The 25,121-nt window shown below is 42.2% G+C and overlaps 1 protein-coding gene across 1 annotated transcript in view; it reads right to left on the bottom strand.

Moving 5' to 3' along the window:
* arhgef39 (Rho guanine nucleotide exchange factor (GEF) 39) overlaps positions 1-24,544 on the bottom strand; it is a 151,430-nt gene extending 126,886 nt beyond the window's left edge. Inside the window, exons 1-2 of the mRNA XM_034163553.1 lie at positions 24,377-24,544; positions 3,365-3,459 (exon numbers count right to left, since the gene is read on the bottom strand). Of these exons, the coding sequence (XP_034019444.1) occupies positions 3,365-3,459; positions 24,377-24,526 (245 nt within the window). The 5' untranslated portion in view covers positions 24,527-24,544. The remainder of the gene's footprint in view (positions 1-3,364; positions 3,460-24,376) is intronic.
* Between the last annotated feature and the right edge of the window lie 577 nt (positions 24,545-25,121).

The raw sequence follows: 25,121 nt of genomic DNA, 5'->3' as shown, positions 1-25,121 counted from the left end.
CTCTCTCGTCGGGCGTCTTCTATCTTCGAGTCTGCCCACACGTCACCTGGTGTTTATTGACTGTGAACATTAAGACACGTTTCGTTGTGTAATATCACAACATTAAATTGTTACCTTTTGGCTTACTCATTGTCCGTTCATTTGCGCCCCCTGTTGTGGGTCCGTGCTACGACACCTTCCCAACAATATATGCTCGAATGCTGAAAAATGCCCATTTTGATCCTATTTCATTGAATATACTGTCAAAACTCTTGAACTCCTGTCTTTTTGACCTGATGCCAACTAAACTGTTTAAGGACCTCTGAGCTGCACTTGGGCCCACTATGCTGAAAACAGTTAACCTTTCATTAACCTCAGGTTCTGTTCCTACAAGTTTTAAAACCTAACTTAGATCTATTCAATGAAAAATTACATACCAATATCAAATGTGTCCTTCTGCTTTAAAATTCTTGAAAAGGGTATTTCACAGCAGCTTCTGGATGATCTTGCTGAGAATCACCTCTTTGAGCCACTGCAGTCTGTGTTTAAAATGCACCACTCCACAAAGACAGCACTTACTAAAGTGGTGAATGATCTTCTGCTTGCAATGAACTCTGATACCACCACAGTCTTGCTATTGCTAGACCTCAGTGCTGTGTTTGACATGGTCGATCATTGTATATTATTGGATAGGCTTGAGAATTATTTTGGGATTACTGTCAATGTTCAATGTGGTTGACATAAGGGTCCATACTAGGCACTCTACTATTTTCCTCCTATATAGGACCTCTTGGACAGATAGCGCGATGTTTGGATTTGGATTTCATTGCTGAAAACACTCAATTGTGCATGCTAACAACTGCAGATAATCGGTAAATGCTAATCTTGGACCCATGTGCTATTCATCATAGTGATAAAGTGAAAAATCTTGTGACTTTTGATCCCACACTGTCCTTTCACCAACACAGATAAATTGTTAGCACTGCTTTCTATCACCTCTGTAATATTCAAAGATTAGACCTAGAGTAGTGTTCATAATAATAGTAGTGCTATTTGACTAAAAAGATTAATCCAGGTTTTGAGTATATTTCTTATTGTTACACGGGAAACAAGGTACCAGTAGATTCAGTAGATTCTCACAAATCCAACAAGACCAAGCATTCATGATATGCACACTCTTAAGGCTATGAAATTGGGCTATTAGTAAAAAAAAAAAAAAAGTAGAAAAGGGGGTGTTCACAATAATAGTAGTGTGGCATTCAGTCAGTGAGTCATCAATTTTGTGGAACAAACAGGTGTGAAACAGGTGTCCCTATTTAAGGATGAAGCCAGCACCTGTTGAACATGCTTTTCTCTTTGAAAGCCTGAGGAAAATGGGACGTTCAAGACATTGTTCAGAAGAACAGCGTAGTTTGATTAAAAAGTTGATTGGAGAGGGGAAAACTTATACGCAGGTGCAAAAAATTATAGGCTGTTCATCTACAATGATCTCCAATGCTTTAAAATGGACAAAAAAAAAAAACAGGGACGCGTGGAAGAAAACGGAAAACAACCATCAAAATGGAGAGAAGAATAACCAGAATGGCAAAGGCTCACCCATTGATCAGCTCCAGGATGATCAAAGACAGTCTGGCGTTACCTGTAAGTGCTGTGACAGTTAGAAGACGCCTGTGTGAAGCTAATTTATTTGCAAGAATCCCCCACAAAGTCCCTCTGTTAAATAAAAGACGTGCAGAAGAGGTTACAATTTGCCAAAGAACACATCAACTGGCCTAAAGAGAAATGGAGGAATATTTTGTGGAATGATGAGAGTAAAATTGTTCTTTTTGGGTCCAAGGGCCACAGACAGTTTGTGAGACGACCCCCAAACTCTGAATTCAAGCCACAGTTCACAGTGAAGACAGTGAAGCATGGTGGTGCAAGCATCATGATATGGGCATGTTTCTCCTACTATGGTGTTGGGCCTATATATCGCATACCAGGTATCATGGATCAGTTGGATATGTCAAATACTTGAAGAGGTCATGTTGCCTTATGATGAAGAGGACATGCCCTTGAAATTGGTGTTTCAACAAGACAGTGACCCCAAGCAAACTAGTAAACCAGCAAAATCTTGGTTCCAAACCAACAAAATTAATGCCTTGCAGATGTGAAGAAATCATGAAAACTGTGGTTATACAACTAAATACTAGTTAGTGATTCACAGGATTGATAAAAAAGCAGTTTGAACATAATAGTTTTGAGTTTGTAGCATCAACAGCAGATGCTACTATTATTGTGAACACCCCCTTTTCTACTTTTTTTTACTAATATCCCAATTTCATAGCCTTAAGAGTGTGCATATCATGAATGCCTGGTCTTGTTGGATTTGTGAGAATCTACTGAATCTACTGGTACCTTGTTTACCACGTAACAATAAGAAATATACTCAAAACCTGGATTAATCTTTTTAGTCACATAGCACTACTATTATTCTGAACACTACTGTATTCTGTCTATAGCTGAGACAGAGACACTGACTCATGCCTTTGTCTCGTGTAGATTGGATTGCTGTAGTGTTCTATTCTCTGTCTTACTCCAGTCCAGCATCAGGTCTCCAATTGGTTCACTACATTGCTGCTGTAGTTCTGACCCCCCCCCAACACACACACAAGCAGACTGGATTCCTCTCTATGGGTGGTCAGATTTTAAGGTTTTCATATAAACATACAAAGTCCTCCATGGTCTATCGCCTCCCGATCTGGCCAATCTAATTAAAACCTTACGTACCGGCCCATGCTCTGTGTTCTCAGGAGGCAGGATTACTGTGTGTTCCAAAGGTTAAAAGGTTCAATCTGCAATACATTTACCTTCATGCAAAACTGCATCAGTGTCCTATGTCTGGACATGACTGTCTATCCAGGGATGTTTCACATCATTTCCTATTTACTGCATCACAAATTGAACAGCTCAGTCACAGCCCAGCACGAATTTGAAAGAGGTCAATCACGTGACACTGGGCAGAGCTCGAGGAACACTTTATTCATTCCAGGTTTTGTTTTTTATTTTTCCCAGTAAGGGAGAAGAGGATTTTTTTTAAACAACAGGTCACGTCCGTAACATGAATTCATGTGTTTTTCATGATAACATTAATGCAGTATCACGTGAAGTCATTACATGTGATATACAACAACGTGTCCACGTGGAAAAAAGCACAAACACACCAAGACAATATCATTGATTCTTACTAATGGTGAAGATAAGGACCATAGCTTGGTCAAATGAGCCTTTATCTTGATTGAATTCTTTTGCAAGAGCGTACGTACTAATCTCCATCCATTTATATCATCTCCCAGCACCCTCTGCAAAGCACAGATATTCTTTAAATTATTCAGAAGATACTTACTGGTTTACTGAATGAATGGATTTAATTGTACTGAAGATGCTTTCTCTAATGTCCTGCCTCAGGGTTCCTTTGGCCTTCAAGATCTCCACAAAGTACTGACAGAAACAAGACAGCAAAGGAGATAAAATGGACTTTTACAACATGAAAAAACTACAACAGTGCAAAATTAATAGAAACAAAGCTGTGATTTATCAGTTAATCTTAAAACTACAAAAAAAAGTCAAACTGACATTTTTATGTAAATCTACACTCACTCACTCACTCATTCCAAACTAAGGTTCTGGAAAACAGCACATGGTAAGAAGTAAGTCAGAACACTGTTCATTTTTTAAAATCACTTGATCCCAGTTCTCTTTCAATTATATACATATACACACACACACACACACACACACACACACACACACACACACACACACACACACACACACACACACACACACACACACACACACACACACACACACACAGAGTGAGGCAGTGATCCACTGTTGATTTTGCAAGTTTTCTCACCTACAAAGAATGTAGAGGTCTGTCATTTTTATTGTAGGTACACTTCAACTTTGAGAGACAGAATCTTAAAAAAAAAAAAAAACACACAAAATCACACTGGATGATTTTTAAATAATTAATTTGCATTTAATTGTATGAAATAAGTATTTGAACACCTACCAACCATCAAGAATTCTGTCTCTCACAGACCTGTTAATTTTTCTTTAAGAAGCCCTCTTATTCTGCACTCTTTACCTGTATTAATTGCACCTGTTTGAACTTGTTACCTGTATAAAAGACACCTGTTCACACACTCAATCAATCACACTCCAACCTGTCCACCATGGACAAGACCAAAGAGCTGTCTAAGGACACCAGGGACAAAACTGTAGACCTCCACAAGGCTGGGATGGACTACAGGACAACAGGCAAGCAGCTTGGTAGAAGACAACAACTGTTATGATTATTTATTAGAAAGTGGAAGAAACACAAGATGACTGTCAATCTTCCTCGCTCCGGGGCTCCATGCAAGATCTCACCTTGTGGGGTAAGGATGATTCTGAGAAAGCTCAGAACTACACAGGAGGACCTGGTCAATGACCTGAAGAGAGCTGGGACCACAGTCACAAAGATTACATTAGTAACACATGATGCTGTCATGGTTTAAAATCCTGCAGGGCAACAAGGTCCCCCTGCTCAAGCCAGCACATGTCCAGGCCCGTTTGAAGTTCACCAGTGACCATCTGGATGATCCAGAGGAGGCATGGGAGAAGGTCATGTGGTCAGATGAGACCAGAATAGAGCTTTTTGGAATCAACTCCACTTACCATGTTTAGAGGATGAGAACAACCCCAAGAAAACCATCCCAACCGTGAAGCGTGGGGGTGGAAACATCATACTCTGGGGGTGCTCTTCTGCAAAGGAGACAGGACGACTGCACAGTATTGAAGGGAGGATGGATGGGGTTATGTATCGTGAGAGTTTGGCAAACAACCTCCTTCCATCAGTAAGAGCACTGAAGATGGGTCATGGCTGGGTCTTCAACATGACAATGACCCCAAACACACAGCCAGGGCAACTAAGGAGGGGCTCCCTAAGAAACATTTCAAGATCCTGGAGTGGCCTGGCCAGTCTCCAGACCTGAACTCAATAGAAAATCTTTGGAGGGAGCTGAAACTCCAAACCTGAAAGATCTAGAAAAGATCTGTATGGAGGAGTGGACCAAAATCCCAGCTGTAGTCTGCAAACTTGATCAAGAACTACAGGAAATATCTGACCTCTGGAACGGCAAATAAAGGTTTCTGTACCAAATATTAAGGTCTGTTTTTCTACTGGATCAAATACTTATTTCATGTAATAAAATGCAAATTCATTATTTAAAAATCATACAGTGTGATCTTCTGAATTTTTGTTTTTTTTTTTAGATTCTGTCTCTCACAGTTGAAGTGAACCTACAATAAACTTATGAAACGCTCCATTCTTTGTAGGTGGGAAAACTTGCAAAATCAACAGTGGACAAAAATGGACATAGAGAGGACTTGTGACCTTGACATGTGTCAGCATCGATTAGTAGTCTATGGTACCCCCCCGGTGTAATGATGAGGCTTTTAACAAGTTGACATCGTTAAATAGGTGGCTGGTACAGTTTTGTACACAGCACAGCTTTAGTTTTATTGACAAATGGCCTTTGTTCTGGGGCCGCCGTGACAAGTCTGCTATTGTGGTGATAGTGGTTTTTCAGGGAGGGAAATTTATCAGGTTGAGACTGTGGACTGCTTCTACAGACATGCCCTTAAAAATCATAAAGGGATATGTTTTGCAAACTTAATACCCATTACTACATTGGATGACAGTGAAGTTGAGGATGGCCCGTTGGCTGTTCCAACAATATTAAATATTTTGTGTCTGCTACAATCCGTGTGGAATGTCTCAAACCTAAACCTACTTCCAGACATCTTATAAAAGTTACTCTGGAACCACCCCTAAACCTGAACAGTCCAATTGTTAACTCTGCTGAGGTCTTTAGTCTGGGTCTCATTAACACAAGATCACTGTCCTCAAAATCTGTTGATTAATGATCGAATTGTGGATCACCACTTAGATATGATTGGGTTGTGTGAAACCTGGCTTAAACCTACAGCTGTCCTTCCCTTAAATGAGGCCTGCCCACCAGCATACACGTTTAGTCACATTTCTCGTGGTGCAAAGCAGGGGTGTTGCCTGTATTTATAAATCTAAGTTTAGCTTTATTAGCTGTTGGGGGTCACAAATATAATTCATTTGAACATCTGATTCTTCGCTCTGATGCTACGTATTGTCGGAATCAGAAGTATAGAAATCAGTCATGTTATTTTGTCACTGTCTATAGGCCTCCCGGCGCATACTCTGAATTGTTGGATGAATTTGGTGTGCTCATCTCTAACTTGTCAACTACTGCGGATAACATTTTGATTATTGGTGACTAACATTCATATAAATAAGCCCTCTGATCCCCTTTACAAATCATTTATGGAAATTGTGGATGCATTATAATTTCAGCAATGCATTCAGAACTCGACGCACATTAGTAGAAATACCCTGGATTGTTGTCACAAATATTGACATCTTGCCTCTTGCATTGGTGGTTGCTGATCACTCACTTATTAAGTTTACATTTACACTGCTGCATTTCGTAGAGCAATAGCCTTGTCTATTACTGCAGCAACACATTAAACCCTCAACTATGACTGAACTCAACGCTAGACTGCCTGAAATTTTGGCTTCAAGTTTGGAGAATGCTCAATCAGTAGACAGTCTTGTGGATACCTTAAATTCAGTGCTCAAAACTACACTTAATAAGATTGCACCTCCTCTATTAAGGTCACACCTTCCAAAGGCACAGTTGCCTTGTTTCATTGGATACTTGCGTGACCTTAGGCAGAAGGCTTGAGGTTTGGAATGGAAATGGCATAGTTCCAAATTAGAGGTGTTCCACCTTGTGTGGCGTGATGCTATCTTAGAGTATAAGCATGCACTGTTGGCTACAAAGTGGGCCTATTATTCTGATTTGATCAATAAAAACAAGCATAACACAAAGTTTTTGTTTGACACAGTAGCGAAGACATTAGGTTGAGCATATCTCAACTGCTGTGGAGGTGGGTGCTACTGCTGAGGTGTTACCGAGATTTACAGAATTTGATAGTATTTCACTTGGCGTGCAAATGAAACTCGTGATGTCTACACAAGCACAACCTGCCTTTTTGATCCTATACCAACAAAACTGTTGAAGGACCTGTGGTCCACTCTTGGGCCGACTGTGTAGGAAATTATTAATCTCTCACTAACTTCTGGATCTGTTCCTAAATGTTTCAAATCTGCAGTGATTAAACCATTACTTAAGAAACCTAATCTTGATTCTAGTGTATTGAAAAACTATTGACCGATATCAAATCTATCAGATTGTTCTAAAATTCTGGAAAAAGTGGTTTCATGGCAGCTTGTGGACTATCTTACTGAAAATATCATTCCACAGAAACAGTGTTCACCAAAGTTGTGAATGACCTTCTGTGAGCAATGGACTCGGATGCCACTATGGTTTTGGTGCTGTTAGGTCTTAGTGCTGCGTTTGATACCGTGGATCATCTTTTTTACTCGAAAGGCTGGAAAATCATTTTGGGATTACTGGAAGTGCCCTTGCACGGTTGACGTCATACCTCGACGTCCAATCGTTCGCACTGTATTTTGTACAATAACACTACTTCTAATCTTAGTGATATGAAGTTTGGGGTTTCACAGGGATCTGTCTTACTTTTTTCCCCTGTATGTAGAACCCCTTGGGTATACTGCGCCGTTTGGGGATTGCCTTTCATTGCTATGCTGATGATACTCAATTGTATAGCCGATAACTGCTTGTAATCTCATTCACATAAAATCTTTAGAAGATTGCCTTGTATCAGTGAGAAGATGGATTTCTAGTAACTTCCTACTTTTAAACTCTAATAAGACTGAAATGTTGGTTCTAGGTCCAGCGTGGCATGGGCATCAATTTGACCAGCTAGCGCTTAGCTTAGTGTGTTATACATCATACGGACAAAGTGAGGAATCTCGGGGTAATTTTTGATCCTACGTTGTCCTTTGACCTCCGCAGTATAGACATTACGTGGACTGCTTTCTTCCATCTGTGGAATATAGTGAAGATTCGTCCCATCCTGTCTGATGCTGAGACTTTGATACATGCGTTTATCTCTTCTAGATTGGAGTACTGCAATGCTTTATTTTCTTGTTTACCGCAGTCCAGCACTAGGGGTCTTCAACTGGTTCAAAATGCTGCTGCCTGAGTTTTGACACAAAGCAGAAAGTTTGACCATATTGTGCCCATTTTGGCATCTCTTCACTGGCTTCCTGTCTCTGTGAAATCAGATTTTAAGGTTCTGTTGCTGGCCTATAAAATTGTTCACGGACTGGCGGACCTGGTTAAGCCCTATGTACTGGCTTGTGCCCTGCATTCTCAAGGTGTGGGATTTCTCTGTGTTCCCAGGGTGAATAAAAAGTCCACTGTTCACAGAGCCTTTTCATGTCATGCCCCTGCCCTGTGGAACGAGCTCCCGCTGCACACAAGGCAGTTGGACACTGTGGAGACTTTTAAATCGAAACCTAAGACCCCCTTGTTTAGCCTGTTTTATCATTAGTATTTTATGTATGCTATTATGTGTATTATTTTTTTATTATGTGTATTATATTTTTATTTTTTGTACTTTTTATAGGTTGCTTTTTTAATCATGTTTTAATCTTTTGTTGCATTTCCGTGCTGTCTGAAGTGCCTTGACGTGATATTATCGTGAACTGGTGCTATATAAATTAATACATTTGAATTTGGATCAAATACTTATTTGTCTCACTGTGTGTGTGTGTGTGTATATATTATACAAATAATGAATGTTTATGAGTTTAATGGTACAAATATTTCATGAGGTGAAAGCTGGAACATACTATTCAACGAGGTGAAGCGTGTGATGTGTATGTGCACACGCATGATGTCTGTGTGCACGCAGAGTGCAATGGTACCAAACAGAAAGAAATGGGATGGATAATCCATGTCACGTGACATACAAAGCACCAATCAAATGACAAGGATCCACTCAGCTGTTATACACACATACACACACACACACACACACACACACACACACCAGAGGTGGAAAATTCCTCATTACGGAGTGTTTCCCTTATTATTTAAATATTTCTGGCCTGGTGGGGGCTCTTGTAAGTCCAGAAATATTTAAATAATGATGAAACTTAACACAGAATATCCATTCATTTGGGTGTCAGTAAGTCTTCTGTGGAGTAATTGTTAGTTTTTTTTTATTGTGATTTAAAGAATTATTGTCACTGTACATACATATAATGAAACGTCCTCTGCATTTAACAGTCCTAATTACAGTTTGACACAATCTAACCACTAGGGGCAGTGTGCAGCCACAGTCCGGCGCCTGGGGACCAACTCCAGATGTAGAGATGCTGCCTTGCTCAGGGGCAGAGAAAGGAGCAGACCCTAAATAAGCAGGTTTTGGTTGTGGGAGGAAACCCACACAGACACGGAGGAACATGCAACCTCCACACAGAAAGGCCGGGAAGCGATCCCACAACCTTTTTGCTTTCAGGCATCAGTAGTAACTGCTAAGACACCTGCTCAAGACTTTGACATTCATTCTTGTGCAAAGGTATCAGCATTGCCAACGACAAACACCTCTGTCCAGTGACATGTAAGTTCATCCCAAACATCTCTTGATCTCTTAGACCAAGGACCCAGAAACACAAACATCGTTGCCAAGATGAGACAAGTCTATGAAGTCATGAAAAAGACTGCATCTTCGTCTTAATCTGGAACAACTGCAAACCCAGAGACTTCACCCATTCATCCCACCCATTAGACCACGGCACGAGGAGGATCATGAGGATTTAGACCCTTAGTAATTTTCCAGTCTGACAGAGATTTGAACTCAGGATACATTCAACACAAAGACACAGTTCTACACAGTACATATTGCAGAGTAAAATATACTCTGCCAGGATAACATTTGGTCCCAGTCCAAACAGAGTTAAATACACTCTATCACAGGGTAAAATCAACTCTATCATGCTGTGAATGACTCTTACTGGAGTTGAAAATGTGATGTGATAAGACGGTAGAGCTGATTTCACTCTGTAATCAAGTGTATGTAACTCTATTTGGACTGGGACCAAAGGTTATGCCAGCAGAGTATATTTTACTCTGTAAAATTTACTGGTTACATGAACTATGACCTTTGGTGATCATATATATAGGTAGGTCCCGAAGTGCCACTTCTACCTGCTCCAATCTCAGCCACAGAAGCCTTTGGCTGTTTTGGTGGCTTCCCTCACTCAGCAGTCACTCAGTTGTTGAGGACGGCCTACTCCAGACAGATTTACAATGCTGGAACATCTGTCAGAAATACAAATACTCAATTCACTCCCTGACCTGAAAGAAAATCAGCTGGAAAAGAGATTAATTCATGCCTTCATTCACTTTCTGAAGCCTTTTTTTTTTTTTTTCAGTTCAGGGTCACGGGGAGCTGGAGCCTATCCCAAGTGTCAGTGGGCGAGAGGCGCGGTTCACCGTGGACAGGATGCCAGTCTGTCACTGGACCACATACAGACACACAAACACATTCACACACTCACCTTCCTGAACATCTACACAACAAGCGCTTCTTGATCGATTCATTCTAACGCTTGTGGTGGTCAGTAAAGGCAAAATTAGAAAACAATCACATCCAAAATACGTACTTATGGACCTGACTGTGATTCAGTCTGAAAGTTTGTGAACGTTGCTTTTAACTTGGTTTAGAAAAGGACACACGGGTTGTTTTATTTCTGTTTGTGTGTGAGTGAAACTAATTTCACACACTGAAATATTTGTACATAAGATGTTTGAGCTCCAAACATCAGCTCCGTTCCCACTGAACACAGAAGGAACAACAGGACATGACAGACAAAAACTGAACACCAAAATAACTGGGATTCATCGGCTGCAAATGTTGCTGCAAACGGTGACACTGGACGGGACGTGAGGATGCCTCACATGAAGCTCATGAACAGAAGAACATCCTTGTGCTGCAGCACTTACAGTGACAGCTGTGCCAGTCTCAAGTCATTTGAAGTGAAAATGGGATTAGCAAATTGATTGTGCATTAAGCCTAAAATGACTCCTAATTGGACTGAAATGGTTCAGCATGAGCAACTGTGGAGGAAAGAAGTTGCAGCAGTGGATGAAGAGGTCCACATTCTTTGCCAACCCGAGGAGGATGGCCAAGCTTCCTGTCAGAAAGGGAAGACTTATGGACAAACACGTTTAGCAACATCCGCTAATGAGTTTGTTAATATTAAACCTGCTGCTAACATGCTTATTAGGTGAAGAAGGCAGGAAAATGGGGTTCACACTGTCAGCCAGATCTGTGGCTCAGAAAATGATCCTGTGAACCACACCGTCAAGAGACCGTGGCAACACCCTTTACCACATAACACCATGACCTCATCCTCTGCAGACTGGACAAAACTTCAGCAAGAATCACTGCATCAATATAAAACATGCACCACAATGCCTGCACGGCAGTGGTGTCAAAAGTACACACATTTGTTACTTAAGTAGAAGTATAGATACTGCAGTTTAAAAACACTCTGGTAAAAGTTGAAGTATGAACTTGACCTCTTTACTCAAGTAAAAGTGAAAAAGTATGTGCTCCAAAACCTACTTAAAGTATAAAAGTATAAAGTAACCTTTAAAAAAAAAAAAAAAAAGGTAGATGCCACTATATGAATTGAAAGCTTAATTTAAAAACTGATTCGTTCTACATGTGGCCCAAAACCCAAAATTACCCCCCAACACCACCTGCACGAAATGTTTCAATTCTAGAAGCTCTGAAATGCAATCTGGGACTATTCCAGACAATAAACTGCACTGAGTGCAGCATCCATTTAGTGAAGGAAAAAAAACAAAAAAACACAACTTTCCTTATTCAGATTCATTCCAGTAGTATTCTGCTCTTACTAGGATGCAGCAGTTTTCTAGTTTGTCAGATAGTTCTGGAGGAAATCACTGAAGAAATTAAACTGAAAATATGGTTTGACCGAAACAAACTGTCATTAAATAAGACAGGGATGAAGTGGAGGAGTAAGAGTCACTAGGTGTTCACAGGAAACACTTATGTACGTATGTATTTATTTATTTATGTATGTTCATTGTTAGTTGCTTTTATATTTTCTCTTGTGTTTCTATTCAGGTTCTTTTTGCCTCTTTCTCTAAAATTGTATATAATAATCATTAGATTATTAATATATAAACAAAAATTAATTTAAGAAATATTACAATTTGAAAACAAATGCACCCGAACGTGAAGACAGCTGCAGTTGCTTAATGCTAAGTTTTAACATTGAAAATGCCATAGACATGCTAACGCGTTAGCATCGCTCCCGTTTTTAAGTTATAAAATACATCTATCAGCTGTTTCAGAAGACCATAACAGGTCGGTTTAACATAGAAAAGGTAAATAATACTCACAGACGTATGCTCTTTAGGGTTTTAGCAGGGGGAAATTAAACGAAAGAAATTAAGAATAAACGAAGCAATAGGTCGAAGCATTGCTTCAATCTGCGAACCACTGCTTCGATTGGTTCACGGTTCAAAGCAAAGCCGAAAAGTTGATTACAGGCGCACATGACGTGAAATATATATATATAAACATTAAACTGAAGCCAAGAGTAACGAGGCTGTTTGTTTTAAAAATGTAAGGAATAGAAAGTACAGATACTTGTGTGAAAATGTAATGAGTAGAAGTCAGAAGTAGGCAGAAAAATAAGTAATGGAGTAAAGTATAGATACCTAAAAAGTGTACTTAAGTACAGTAAATACTTCGTTACTTGACACCTATGCTGCACGGCACATCTCAAAGTGCACGCCCACTGGCACTGCACAGTGAAAACTGTGCCAAAATCTCCTCTGAGTATGTGTTCATGAAATATGGACAATGTTAGGGCCCCTTCACACATAGTGTGAATTTGGTCGAATTGCGCATTAAGTGCACATGAAGCAGGAATCGTATGCAAAACGTGTAAAATCGTAGCTGCCTCCAAAGCCTCATACACCTGTTGCTACAATTATTTATGCACACCGGCGGCTGAAAGACAGAGCGTGCGAACCCATCGAACCCTCTCGTGGCAGGTGTTGGTCAAATTCCAGCTGACAGACACGAATATCTAACACCGCTCGCTTGGCACTTAGAAAATGTGTGGCCATTCACACTACGAGGGTCACTATGATACAGTTAATGCATTAACTGTATCATAGTGAGACTTAGAACTTTTCAGCCTACCCTCGTATTAACACAAAAACAGTTTGCAGACAATCACTGTCGGGCTGGATGTAAAATTTGAATAAGTGGTCCACGAGTGTGGCTTTGCAAACACACACAGTGAGCTGGTGTGTGCGCTGAACTGACAGGGGGTGTGACCACCTACAGAAGCGTCTGTGGAGATCTGTGGATCTGGACATCACTGCTGAAGACCACGTAACATGTTTGGACGGATATGAACTAACAACTGTCCACTGTCTGCTTGCTGTCCTCATGGTGGATATAAATAAAAACATATATTACTGTGGCGATGGGCTGCAGCGAGCGCGTGTGCGCACAGCATGCATTTTGACAGGCTGGCCCCAGGTTGAAACAGACCGTCAGATCATAACACGCAGCAGGCGATCTGACTGTCATGTCACCCACGTGAGATCTGTTCCACATGACGCGGTGTCTGTCCTGCGGTGCGCTGTCCACAAGATGTGTGTCAGGCAGAACACGCATGCGGGGAGGCTGGACACGCTGCCAGCAGATGTGGACATGATCAGAGTGCTCTGCTTCTCATTCATGTCACTTCATGACTGTACATCTGTGACCATGGGTCATCTACAGAGGAACAGATGGATCATATTTGATAAGACGGATTCCATGAAATGCTGTGTTTTTTATGGTGTGTGCTTTATTTATTTTTTTAAATACCTCCATCTCTATGTTGATTTCAGGCATTTTCCCAAACTGTTTATAGGCCAGCAATGGTAGCTCAGTGGTAACGTTGTGGGCTGGCAATCAGTAAAGTGCAGGTATGAATTATTTGCAGTATGTGTGAAGGGGCCCTTAGCAATGATTAGGAACAGTGATGTTATACGTACACTGCAAAGGTGGAAGCCCCCCTTAACTTTTTGTTCCGTCACATTTAGTTGGGGGGATTTGTTCCTGTGCAGAGGTACAGAGGCACAGAGATGTTTGGGAACCCTCGAGCATTTATGTATGTAAATATTTTATGACATCAAATGTTCAAGCCTGTAGGCTAAGGCTCTCGATACACCTGTCAGTTTACAAAAGAACAAGCGGCAGAAATGAGATTCCTCAGTCGGTATCTGAGCCTCAGGGACAGGGTGAGAACCTCCAACATCCAGAAGGGACTTTGAGTAAAGCCACTGTTCTTCACATTGAAAGGAGCCAGCTGAGGTAGTTCTGGCATCTGGTGAGAATTCTTCGTGGTCGTCTCCCTTCTAGGTAAATCCAGCTGGGAGGAGGTGACGAGGAAAACCCAGGACACACTGGATGGATTATATTTCCTATCTTAGGATCCTCTAGGGAGAGGTGAGGACTTGGCCAAAGATAGGGAAGTCTCAGAAAATGGGAAGGAGAAATAAAAGTACAATGCGCACTGCACTCCTAGTTATGAATGGACAGCAAAATCAACTGATCATATAACCTGAACTGCATTAAGACGTGTAATCGTGAAAATAATTTAATGTCATGATGAAACTCACCAAAACTAAATTGTTATACAGCTTGAAAATGTACCTCATTCACATGCCAGTTATCTATACATTAAAAGTGTGGGTGCGTGGTTTATTTAGTAAGTTCAATGTAAGTACATAATATAATTGTAAATACATGAAAAAACACAAGAAAATGAAAACACTTATTTCCATTGTGGGTCATTTAAAAATCAAGTGACAAAATAGAATAATAAAATAAAATAATATTAATAATAATAATAATAATGGCGTGTATATGATAACAGGAACCTAAACAACTTATAAATACATTAAGACACTAAAATAACATAAAAACATTACTTAATTAACAGGAAATGAAAGGGTTGAGTTCCTCTTCTAAAAATTGTTGAGGTCTAAGGTTCTAAACACATTCTGGATTCACACATCATTCCAGTTGCCACCCTTGATAAATGTCAGCTACCTATTTTATAAACATTACCCAAACTTGAGCCCATGGATCCCCACGGGAAACACGCTAGTTATCTTGATTATCTTAATGTTATGTTATGTTTAATCTCCATGCTGGTAATTGCACACAAGCGACAAGTGTGAGAAGCGCTGGTACGTACCGTACAAGCACCGTATCCAAAGCAAGAGCAGAGATTGCAGCACACAAGCGAAGTTTGTCTCAAACAGGTGAGTTTAGGCTGCTGACATCACTGACTGTGTGTTTTGAAACACAAGGTTCGGTCAGATCGGCACACAGAAATGATCACACAGACTGCATTTTGCTAGAACAAAAAGGCGTATATTTATTCCCCACAAAAGCAGTTACATCAAACACAAGTGGTTGCAGCGCATTTTTCTCTCTTACCGTGACGCCTTTAAGGTGGAGAGCCAACACCTTCAGCAGAGTGCGCCTGTCAACCGGCTGGGCGTTCGTACGTTAACCCGCAGCAGACTCTGTTGAAGCATGGTTCTACTCCCTCTTTTCTAGTGTGTCCGCGAAGGGAGGGTGAGTGGCCAACTCAACCTCCCTGGCGCCCATAATTTCTTTAATCAACAGGCATCTGAAAGTTATTTTCTCTATTACAAAGACATAATAAAAGCAGTTCTTCACTCCCAGTTCAGAATGACCCCAGCATGCTTCACTCCCAGTCGTTAGTGGCTACAAAAAACAAAGTTGTGCAATCAGTGTAATAATAACAAGTACATCATTAGGGTTACTTTAAGACAGGGGCAAAACAACATAATCTTTATTTATTCCCTTCTCCACACACTGTGATATTAGTAACTGGATGAATGTTATAGAACTTAGAAAAGAATAGAGTGCCATGTGTTGTCATTATTAAGAATGTACAATGACATTGGAGAGAGCTTCTCCTGTGTCAGTGCAAACAGATGAAGTAAAAACAAAAAAGTATAAATAGGTATAACATCCTACAGGACAGTGCAATGAAAATCTCTATGTACAAATATAAGATAAGAATATATTTATTTATATATAAATAGAAATATATATTTACATGCAATGTCCAATGTCGTGATGACCTTCATCTCAGGTGTTATTACGTTACTCCGCTGGGTGGGAAAAGTCAGTTCATTCCTGATGAGGTCGACCACAAACATTATCTCTGCCCCAATGCCGACAGCATGAACTGACTGAATCACTGCCATTCAACATACGGAGAATGTCTCTCCTTCCTCTCTGTCTTTTCCACCATCTTCTCTGTTTAAGACACTCTTGTCTTCTTAAAAGTTCTCCTGCCTACTGTTAATAGTTTGGCACCTTAGGAGCTCTCTTAAGGCCTAAGGAGTATTTGAATTTTAGGAATTCTAAGATTTTTCTTAGAATGACATCACTGGGAGCTACTTTTAGCCCCTTAGGCTGGTTCGTGGATACGGGCCCTGATCTATAGAGACCAAAACCGTTTCTTGGACCAGGATCTGCTCGAAAGTTGGATATTTTAACATGGAGTCTTTTAGGAATGTGCTCTCATTTGAAGCCAGCCTCAAGTCGGCAGTCAAGGAAATGCAACATTTCGTCTTCCAGGTGGGTTTCAGCTGAGACCATTGAAGCTAAGTGCCTCGTTGCATCTGAGAAATGTTGCCAGATTTGGCAGTTTTGATTTTTATTTCGCTGAAGGTGGTTTTTGAACAGTCTTTTGCCTGGAAATCAACAGCTGTATCTGGCAACACTGTAGCAGTGCAGAGATTCACAGTCACATGATCTCTCAGTCCCAGCGTCACCACAACATAGGCTACCTCTTAGCATGAGTGAGATTAAAAAAAGAAAAAAAAGAGTGAAAAGGGAGCCCACACGCAGACACCTCCAGCCTCACAGTCTGCCTCAGAAGAATTAGTTGCTGGACGTGGATCAACCTCAGTAGTGTGGAGGTGGTTTGGACTTGAAAAGGTGAATGTCACTCAGAAGACAGCAATCTGCAAAACACGTGGGAAACCTGTTGATGTTAAAAACAGCTCCACAATGAACTCATTTCACCCTCTGGAAACTAACCACCGCAAAGAAAAAGAAGAATAACATTGAATTATCATTATTATCAAAGTCATAAAAAAGAGATGATATTTTTTGGTCCATATGGCCGACAACTACTGCACATAAGATTATAGAACCTAGAATAGAATAGAACCTAGAATAGAACCTAAGGCAATTTCCCACCCAAGTAATTGATGCAATCACTGATTCATCAGTCAATCATACCGCACACATAGTAAGATTTTCATGGGGGCAGAAGACAAAATATTTTGCTGCTTATACACGCGGGCCACGATTCACGTTCATCAAAAAGCTGAGAAACCAGACACATTTTTAAACTAAATGTTGCTGAATGAATTGAATACTGCACTGTCCAAGTAGTAGTCTTTGTTTTCTTTCGGCTGTTCCCGTTAGGGGGCGCCACAGCAGATCAATTGTTTCCATCTCACCCTGTCCTCTGTATCTTCCTCTGTCACACCAACCACCTGCATGTCCTCCCTCAGCACATCCATAAACCTCCTCTTTGTCCTCCCTCTTCTCCTCCTGCCTGGTGGCTCCATCCTCAGCATCCTTCTCCCTATATACCCTGGGTCCCTCCTCTGCACATGTCCAAACCATCTCAATCTCACCTCTGACTTTGTCTCCAAACCATCCCACCTGAGGTGTCCCTCTGATGCGTTCATTCCTAATCCTGTCCATCCTTGTCACTCCCAAAGAGATTCACAGCATCTTCAGCTCCATCTCCTGTCTTTTTGTTATTGTCACTGTCTCTAAGCCGTCCAACATAGCTGGTCTCACAACTGTCTTGTAGAATTCAGTCTTGCTGATATTCTTTAGTCACAAATCCCTCCTGCCACATTTCTCCACCCACTCCACCCTGCCTGCACTCTCTTCTTCACCTCTTTACCACACTCTCCATTACTTTGAACAGTTGACCCCAAATATTTAAACTCATCTACTTTCACCACTTCTACTCCTTGTAACTGCAGTACTCCACTGGGCTCCCTCCCATTCACACACATGGACTCAGTCTTGCTTCTAGTGACTTTCATTCCCCTTCTCTCCAAAGCATATCTCCACCTCTCCAGACTAGACTCAACCTGCTCTCTACTACAGATCACAATGTCATCTGCAAACATCATAGTCCATGGGGACCCCTGTCTGATCTCATCCGTCAACCTGTCCATCACCACTGCAAACAAGAAAGGACTCAGAGCTGATCCTTGGTGTAATCCCACCTCCACCTTGAATGAGTCTGTCATTCCTACTGCACATCTCACCGCTGTCACACTATTCTTGTACATGTCCTGCACTACCCTCACATACTTCTCTGCCATTCCAGACTTCCTCATGCAATGCCACAACTGTTCTCTTGGCATCCTGTCACAAGCTTTCTCTAAATCCACAAACACACAATGTCACTCTTGGTCTTCTCTATACTTTTCCAACAAAATTCTCAAAGCAAACATTGCATCTGTAGTGCTCTTTCTCAGCATGAAACCATGTTGCTGCTCACAGATCTTCATGTTTTCAAAGCCTCGCTTCAACTACTCTTTCCCATCATTTTAGGATTACTGGGGAATGCCCTTGTACAGTTGACATCATACCTGACCTGTCGTTCTCACTGTGTTTTGTACAATAACACTAGTTCTAACCTTAGTGACGTGAAATTTGGGGTTCCACATGGGTCCATCTTAGGCCCCCTGCTTTTCTCCCTTTATATAGCACCCCTTGGGCACATATTGTGGCGTTTTGGGATTACCTTTCACTGCTATACAGATGATACTCAGTTATACATGCCGATAACTGCTGGTAATCCCGTTCACATAAAATCCTTAGAAGATCGCTTTGCATCAGTGAAAAGCTGGATGTCTAGCAATTTCCTACTTTTACACTCTGATAAGACTGAAATGATGGTTCTTAGTTCAGTGAGACATCGGTATCAATTTGACCAGCTAACGCTTAGCCTAGGCTCATGTATCATACCTCACACTGACAAAGTGAGGAACCTTGGGGTAACTTTTGATCCTACGTTGTCCTTTGACTTCCACATTCGAGATATTATGAGGACTGCTTTCTTCCACCTGCAAAATGTAGTGAAGATTCGTCCCATCCTGTCTGTGGCTGATGCCGAGACCCTGATTCATGCATTTATTTCTTCTAGATTGGACTACTGCAATGCTCTGTTTTCTGGTTTATCGCAGTCCAGCATTAGGGGTCTCCAATTGGTTCAAAATACTGATGCCAGACCTTTGACAGAAACTAGAAAGTTTGACCACATTACACACATTTTGGCATCTCTTCACTGGCTTCCTGTCCCAGTGAGATCAGATTTACTACTAACCTATAAAACTGTTCATGGACCGGCACCTCCCTACCTAGCTGACCTAATTAAACCCTACGTAACGGCCCCGGGCTTTGCGTTCTCAGGGTGCAGGACTACTTTGTGTCCCTAGGATGAATAAGAAGTCTGTGGGTCACAGAGCTTTCTCTTATCGTGCCCCTGTTCTGTGGAATGATCTCCCTGCATCAATAAAACAGTCAGATTCTGTAGAGACTTTCAAGTTCAGACTTAAGACGCACTTATTTTCCCTTTCATATGGCTAGCATACTGGCATAGTATGTTTCTATGCGTTTTACTCTTTTAAATTAATTTTATTAGTAAACGGAGCGGGCCGCGGCCTCAGCTTTATCTAAAGTCTGGGTCTTCTAGTGAAGCTTAGGGCTAGTAGCTGGCGATCACCTTAGTATTATGTTTTGCTTGTTGTTTAATGCTGAAAAATTATACTGTATTTCTTGTCTTTCTGATGCCTGATTCAGTTTTTTTCTCTCTGAGGTGCAGCTCCATCCAGAGATGGGTGTGGTGTCTGTTTCTGCAACCCTCCTGTCCTGTGTAGCGGGAAAATTTCCTGTACATTCATTTTGTAAATTGTTTTGTCAGTTGTGTCGGTAGCATGGCCCAAGCAGATGGTCACCCCTCTGAGTATGGTCTGCTTGAAGTTTCTTCCTCAAATCATCAGAGGGAGTTTTTCCTTACCACTGTCGCTTGTGTTGTTCCACAGTTCCTGCTGAAGCTCCTCGGGACGCTCCTGCAGGTGTCGCGTTTTCCAAGTCGGCTAAAAGTGTCATTTCAGTGCTCTTCAGCGCGCTCCTGCAGGTGTTCCACCTGCTGCATGTGCCTGATGTTTGGAAAAATGCGCGAGACGAGAGCCACACATCTGGCTCTGCCCGTCTCCTCCTCCTCCTTTCTGTACCACTCCATGGCACAGAGCCCAACTACGCATGCAGTCACAAAGTTCTTCTGAAAAACTGGAGCGATCTGAATTCGGTTGGATGAATATGGGTGTGTGTGGAGACAATTCACCTCGTTCACAACGTGACAGAACTTAACGATGCACTGAGCGCGCGACACTATTCTTGACCGTGCGTAATGGTTCCTGATAATTCTCCAGCAACATGTGCCATTAATCGTAATGCATGGTAACAGGTTGCAGCAGCTCCTGAGGACACCTGACGCCTCTGCCCCGAATCATCACATTCGTGATCAGCGTCCAAGAATGCATACTTTGTGGCATTCTTGACTTGTCGTCGTTATGTGTAAAAGCAACATAAACAACAGTGTCACTGATGTTTGATCAGTGCTCCTCCACAAGCAGACTAAGTGATGCGTTACAGAAAAACTCCTTTTGAAATCTGTCATTTAGGAACCGTAATACGGTATAAAACATCCGTTTACTCTGCAGCAAGTGAAGACTCACTCCACAGAAAATGACTCATCAGTTTGATCTTTTCCCCGCTTGGCCTGCGGTCCAGTCCAAGCTGGACCATGCCACAGAACACCTCTGCAAGTCTATCCCAGACCCACACCAGTGGGCCCAGAGCACAAACCCTGGTCAAACAAACCAGAGTTTGTAGATGAAAAAGACTCAGCACGGTCCAGGAAGCCCAACGCAAGTTCATGCAAAACAAACAATGCCATTGCTGACCATTTTAAGACCCAGTTTTTTTGAACACAATGGTGATCTCTGTTGTGAGCTTGTGGCCCATTTGCATTATATTTTTTAAAGCTTTCAAACCAATTACAACACAAGACACATATGTCTGAGTGCATTGTGGAAAAAATACACTGTCTGTATTTCACTTGTTTCCAGATTGTGTAGTGTGAAACAGGCCAGAGTCTATGTCTCCACCTGGATGGGATGCCAGTCGAATGCAGGTTACTTCCCCAGTCAAAGCAGGAAACCATCAACAGCTTGGAGGATTGAGACAATGCAGATTAAGTGTCTTGTCAAATGACAGCTCCTTATCAGGTCAGCTACCTGCTCTGGGTCCTGGGTGCGCCAGAGCTGACCTGAGGAGGGGTATCAAACAGGCTAGGCTAAGGACTCCTACCTGACGGACAATAACCTGCGTCAGATGTGGAGGGGCATCCAGGCCCTAACCAACTACAAAGACCACCCCCCTCCAACATCCTCCAGCATTAGCAGCACACGGGCAGAGGAGCTGAACAACTTCTTTGCACGGTTCGAGGCCACCAACACGCACCTGCAGTCACTGCCTCCCCCTGGTTCCAGCACCTCAACTCTCTCTCTCCAGGAGCATGAGATGAGAAAAATTTTCTGATGAGCTACCCACAGTCTGTGAGACTCAGCCCCCACCACTCCTCCACATTCACACTTAGCACTGGTTCCCCTCAAGGCTGTGTTCTGGGTCCTCTACTCTATGCCCTGTATACCTACAACTACTCTCCAAGTCACCAAACCAACTGCATTATAAAATATGCAGATGATACCACAGTGGTTGGATTCATTTGTGACGTGGGCGACACAGCATACAGAGCCGAGGTGGAGGAGATGTCGCTCTGGTGCTCAGAGAACAACCTGACCCTGAACATTCATAACATAAAAAAACTCGTGGTCTTCAAGAAGAACAGACAGAACAACCACCCCCCCCTTCATAAATGGAAAATAGGTGGAAACAGTCCCCACCTTTAGGTTTCTGGGCACCTACATCTCCACAGACCACACCTTGACCTCCAACATCAGGGATCTGGTTATGAAGGCTCAGCAGCGGTTACACTTCCTATGTATCCTCAAGAAGAACAACCTGGACACAAAGCTGCTGCTGGCCTTCTATCACTCCTCTGGGTCTGGGTGTGCAGTACCCAGGCTCCACACCCGAGGACAGAAAGGCGATGCAGAGGGTCATAAACACTGCCCTAAAGAACATTGGCTGCCCTCTGCCCAGCCTGGAAATCACCACCACATCCTGCTGCCTTAGGAGAACCAAAGGCATCACAGAAGACACCCAGCCCCTGTTTGACATGTTGCCGTCTGGGAGACGCTACAGATCAATAAAGTTCCACATCATCGGGGGAGGTGATGGTCTAGTGGCTAAGGTGTTGGGCTTGAGTCCAGAAGATCATGGGTTCAAATCCCCACCTGACTGGAAAATCACTAAGGGCCCTTGGGCAAGGCCTTTAATCCCCTATTGCTCCCGGTGTGTAGTGAGCGCCTTGTATGGCAGCACCCTGACATCGGGGTGAATGTGAGGCATAAATGTAAAGCGCTTTGAGCGTCTGATTCAGATGGAAAAGCGCTATATAAATGCAGTCCATTTACATCAGCAGGCTGACAAACGGCTTCTTCCCATGGGCCATACGTACTGCAAACACCTATGGACACACACACACACACACACACACACACACACACACACACACACACACACACACACACACACACACACACACACACACACACACACACACACACACACACACACACACACCTACTCCCAACAACAAACAGCCCAATTTACCTCCAAACCAACACCCCCTCCCCCCAGATAACAAACAAGCAACCCATCATATATCATACCTCCTCATACCTTTTGAACCTTAACTGCACTGGCCTCTGTGCCCCCAGTGTTTACCTTTTAAAATTTTACTTATATATATATATATATATATATATATATATATACACATACACACGTACACACACAGAAACACACACACCTCCATTTTTGCACTACATAGTTTACAGCATATATATATATATATGACACATTGATTAGTACACAGCACATATTTCATATTTAAACAATTTTTGTAGTGTATAAGAAGTCTGTTTTTTTCTAGTGTACAGCTGCTCTGTGGGAGCACCCCCAATTTCTTTGTTACCCCCCCCCCCCCCCCACATACACACACACACACACACACACACACACAATGACAATAAAGACTATTCTATTCTGCCAAAGTCTTTGCTTCCACACTACCATGAAACAGTGAGTGGAACAACAAAGAAAAAATAGGGCCAAAAGACCCTGAAGTGGAGTTTGCATGTTCTCCCTGTGTTTGTGTGGATTCTCTACAGGTGCTCTGGCTTCCTCCCACATCCAAAGACTTGCAGATTAGGTGGATTGGAAACTTTATATGGACCCTAGGTGTGAATATGTTTGTTTGTCTGTATGTGGCCCTGTGACAGACTGGAGTCCTGTCCAGGGTGAACCCCACCTCATGCCATATGACTGCTGGGATAGGCTCCAGCCCCCGTGATGCTTAATCAGAGAAAGTGAGTATAAAAATAGATGGATGGTTTTTGTATGACTGACAGGATTCAAGCTGTGTTTTTGTGTGACTGACAGGACTCGAGTGACGTTTTTTTTTGTATGACTGACAGGACTGGAGCAGTGTTATTGTGTGACTGACAGGACTCGAGCCGTGTGTTTTTGTATGACTGACAGGACTTGAGCTGTGTGTTTTTATGTGACTGACAGGACTCGAGTGACGTTTTTTTTTTGTGTGACTGACAGGACTTGAGCTGTGTGTTTTTATGTGACTGACAGGACTCGAGTGACGTTTTTTTTTTGTGTGACTGACAGGACTTGAGCTGTGTGTTTTTATGTGACTGACAGGACTCGAGTGACGTTTTTTTTGTGTGACTGACAGGACTGGAGCAGTGTGTTTTTGTATGACTGACAGGACTCGAGTGACGTTTTTTTTTGTGTGACTGACAGGACTCGAGCCGTGTGTTTTTGTATGACTGACAGGACTCGAGCCGTGTGTTTTTGTGTGACTGACAGGACTCGAGTGCCGTGTGTTTTTGTGTGACTGACAGGACTCGAGTGCCGTGTGTTTTTGTATGACTGACAGGACTTGAGCAGTGTAGTTTTGTGTGACTGACAGGACTTAAGTGCTGTGTTTTTGTGTGACTCTAAATACCGTGATGACCAGCTCCAGCTGTTGGCAGTAGCGCTGCTCCGTCTGCACCAACTCTCGGGCCACTCTGCTGCGTTTCTTTTCCCAGCGGTCCCTCTGCTCCTGGATGTTGCTGCCCCTCATGGGGCTGGATGGACTCCTGCAGGTCATCATGACGGCAGAGGACGAGGAAGCTGCACGTGTGTAATCACAGGAGGTCAAGTTTCCCAACCACATGATGCTGTTAATAACATTGTGTGATTGTTTTTCCTATAGAGTAATTTGAGGTTAGCATTCACCTGTGTCATCATCTATCTCCAGATAGAGATTGGTGAAGTGTGGCACCCAAGTAATTAACCTTTGTTGAGCATTTCAGTGTATTTCCCGTACATTGCACCTGAATGGTATTTTGTTTATGTAATTTATGTCTGAAGCCAAATAAAACTCAAACTCCAAGAGACTCTGCTCTGTACCCTCAGTATTATCACCCGAAACTATAAACAAAGTATCATCAGCATATAAGAGCGTTTTTTTACATAACGGCTGAGTGGATCCTTGTCATTTGATTGGTGCTTTGTATGTCACGTGACATGGATTACTCATCCCATTTGTGTTGTGCTGCATTTAGCATGCAATTTGGTTCCATTTAACATGCAATTTGGTTCCATACATTTAGTACCATTGCATGCTGCAAACCCCGCCCACTAGTGGGGGCAGTATTTAGCTAAACATGCAGAGTTTGTTTTGCTGACGGACAAAGATTTAAAGG

The sequence above is a fragment of the Thalassophryne amazonica genome, chromosome 22, assembly GCF_902500255.1.
Source record: "Thalassophryne amazonica chromosome 22, fThaAma1.1, whole genome shotgun sequence".
Taxonomy (NCBI): Eukaryota; Metazoa; Chordata; class Actinopteri; order Batrachoidiformes; family Batrachoididae; genus Thalassophryne; species Thalassophryne amazonica.
The sequence above is the reverse complement of the archived record's forward strand: the minus strand, read 5'-3'. Positions and strand labels throughout refer to the sequence as shown.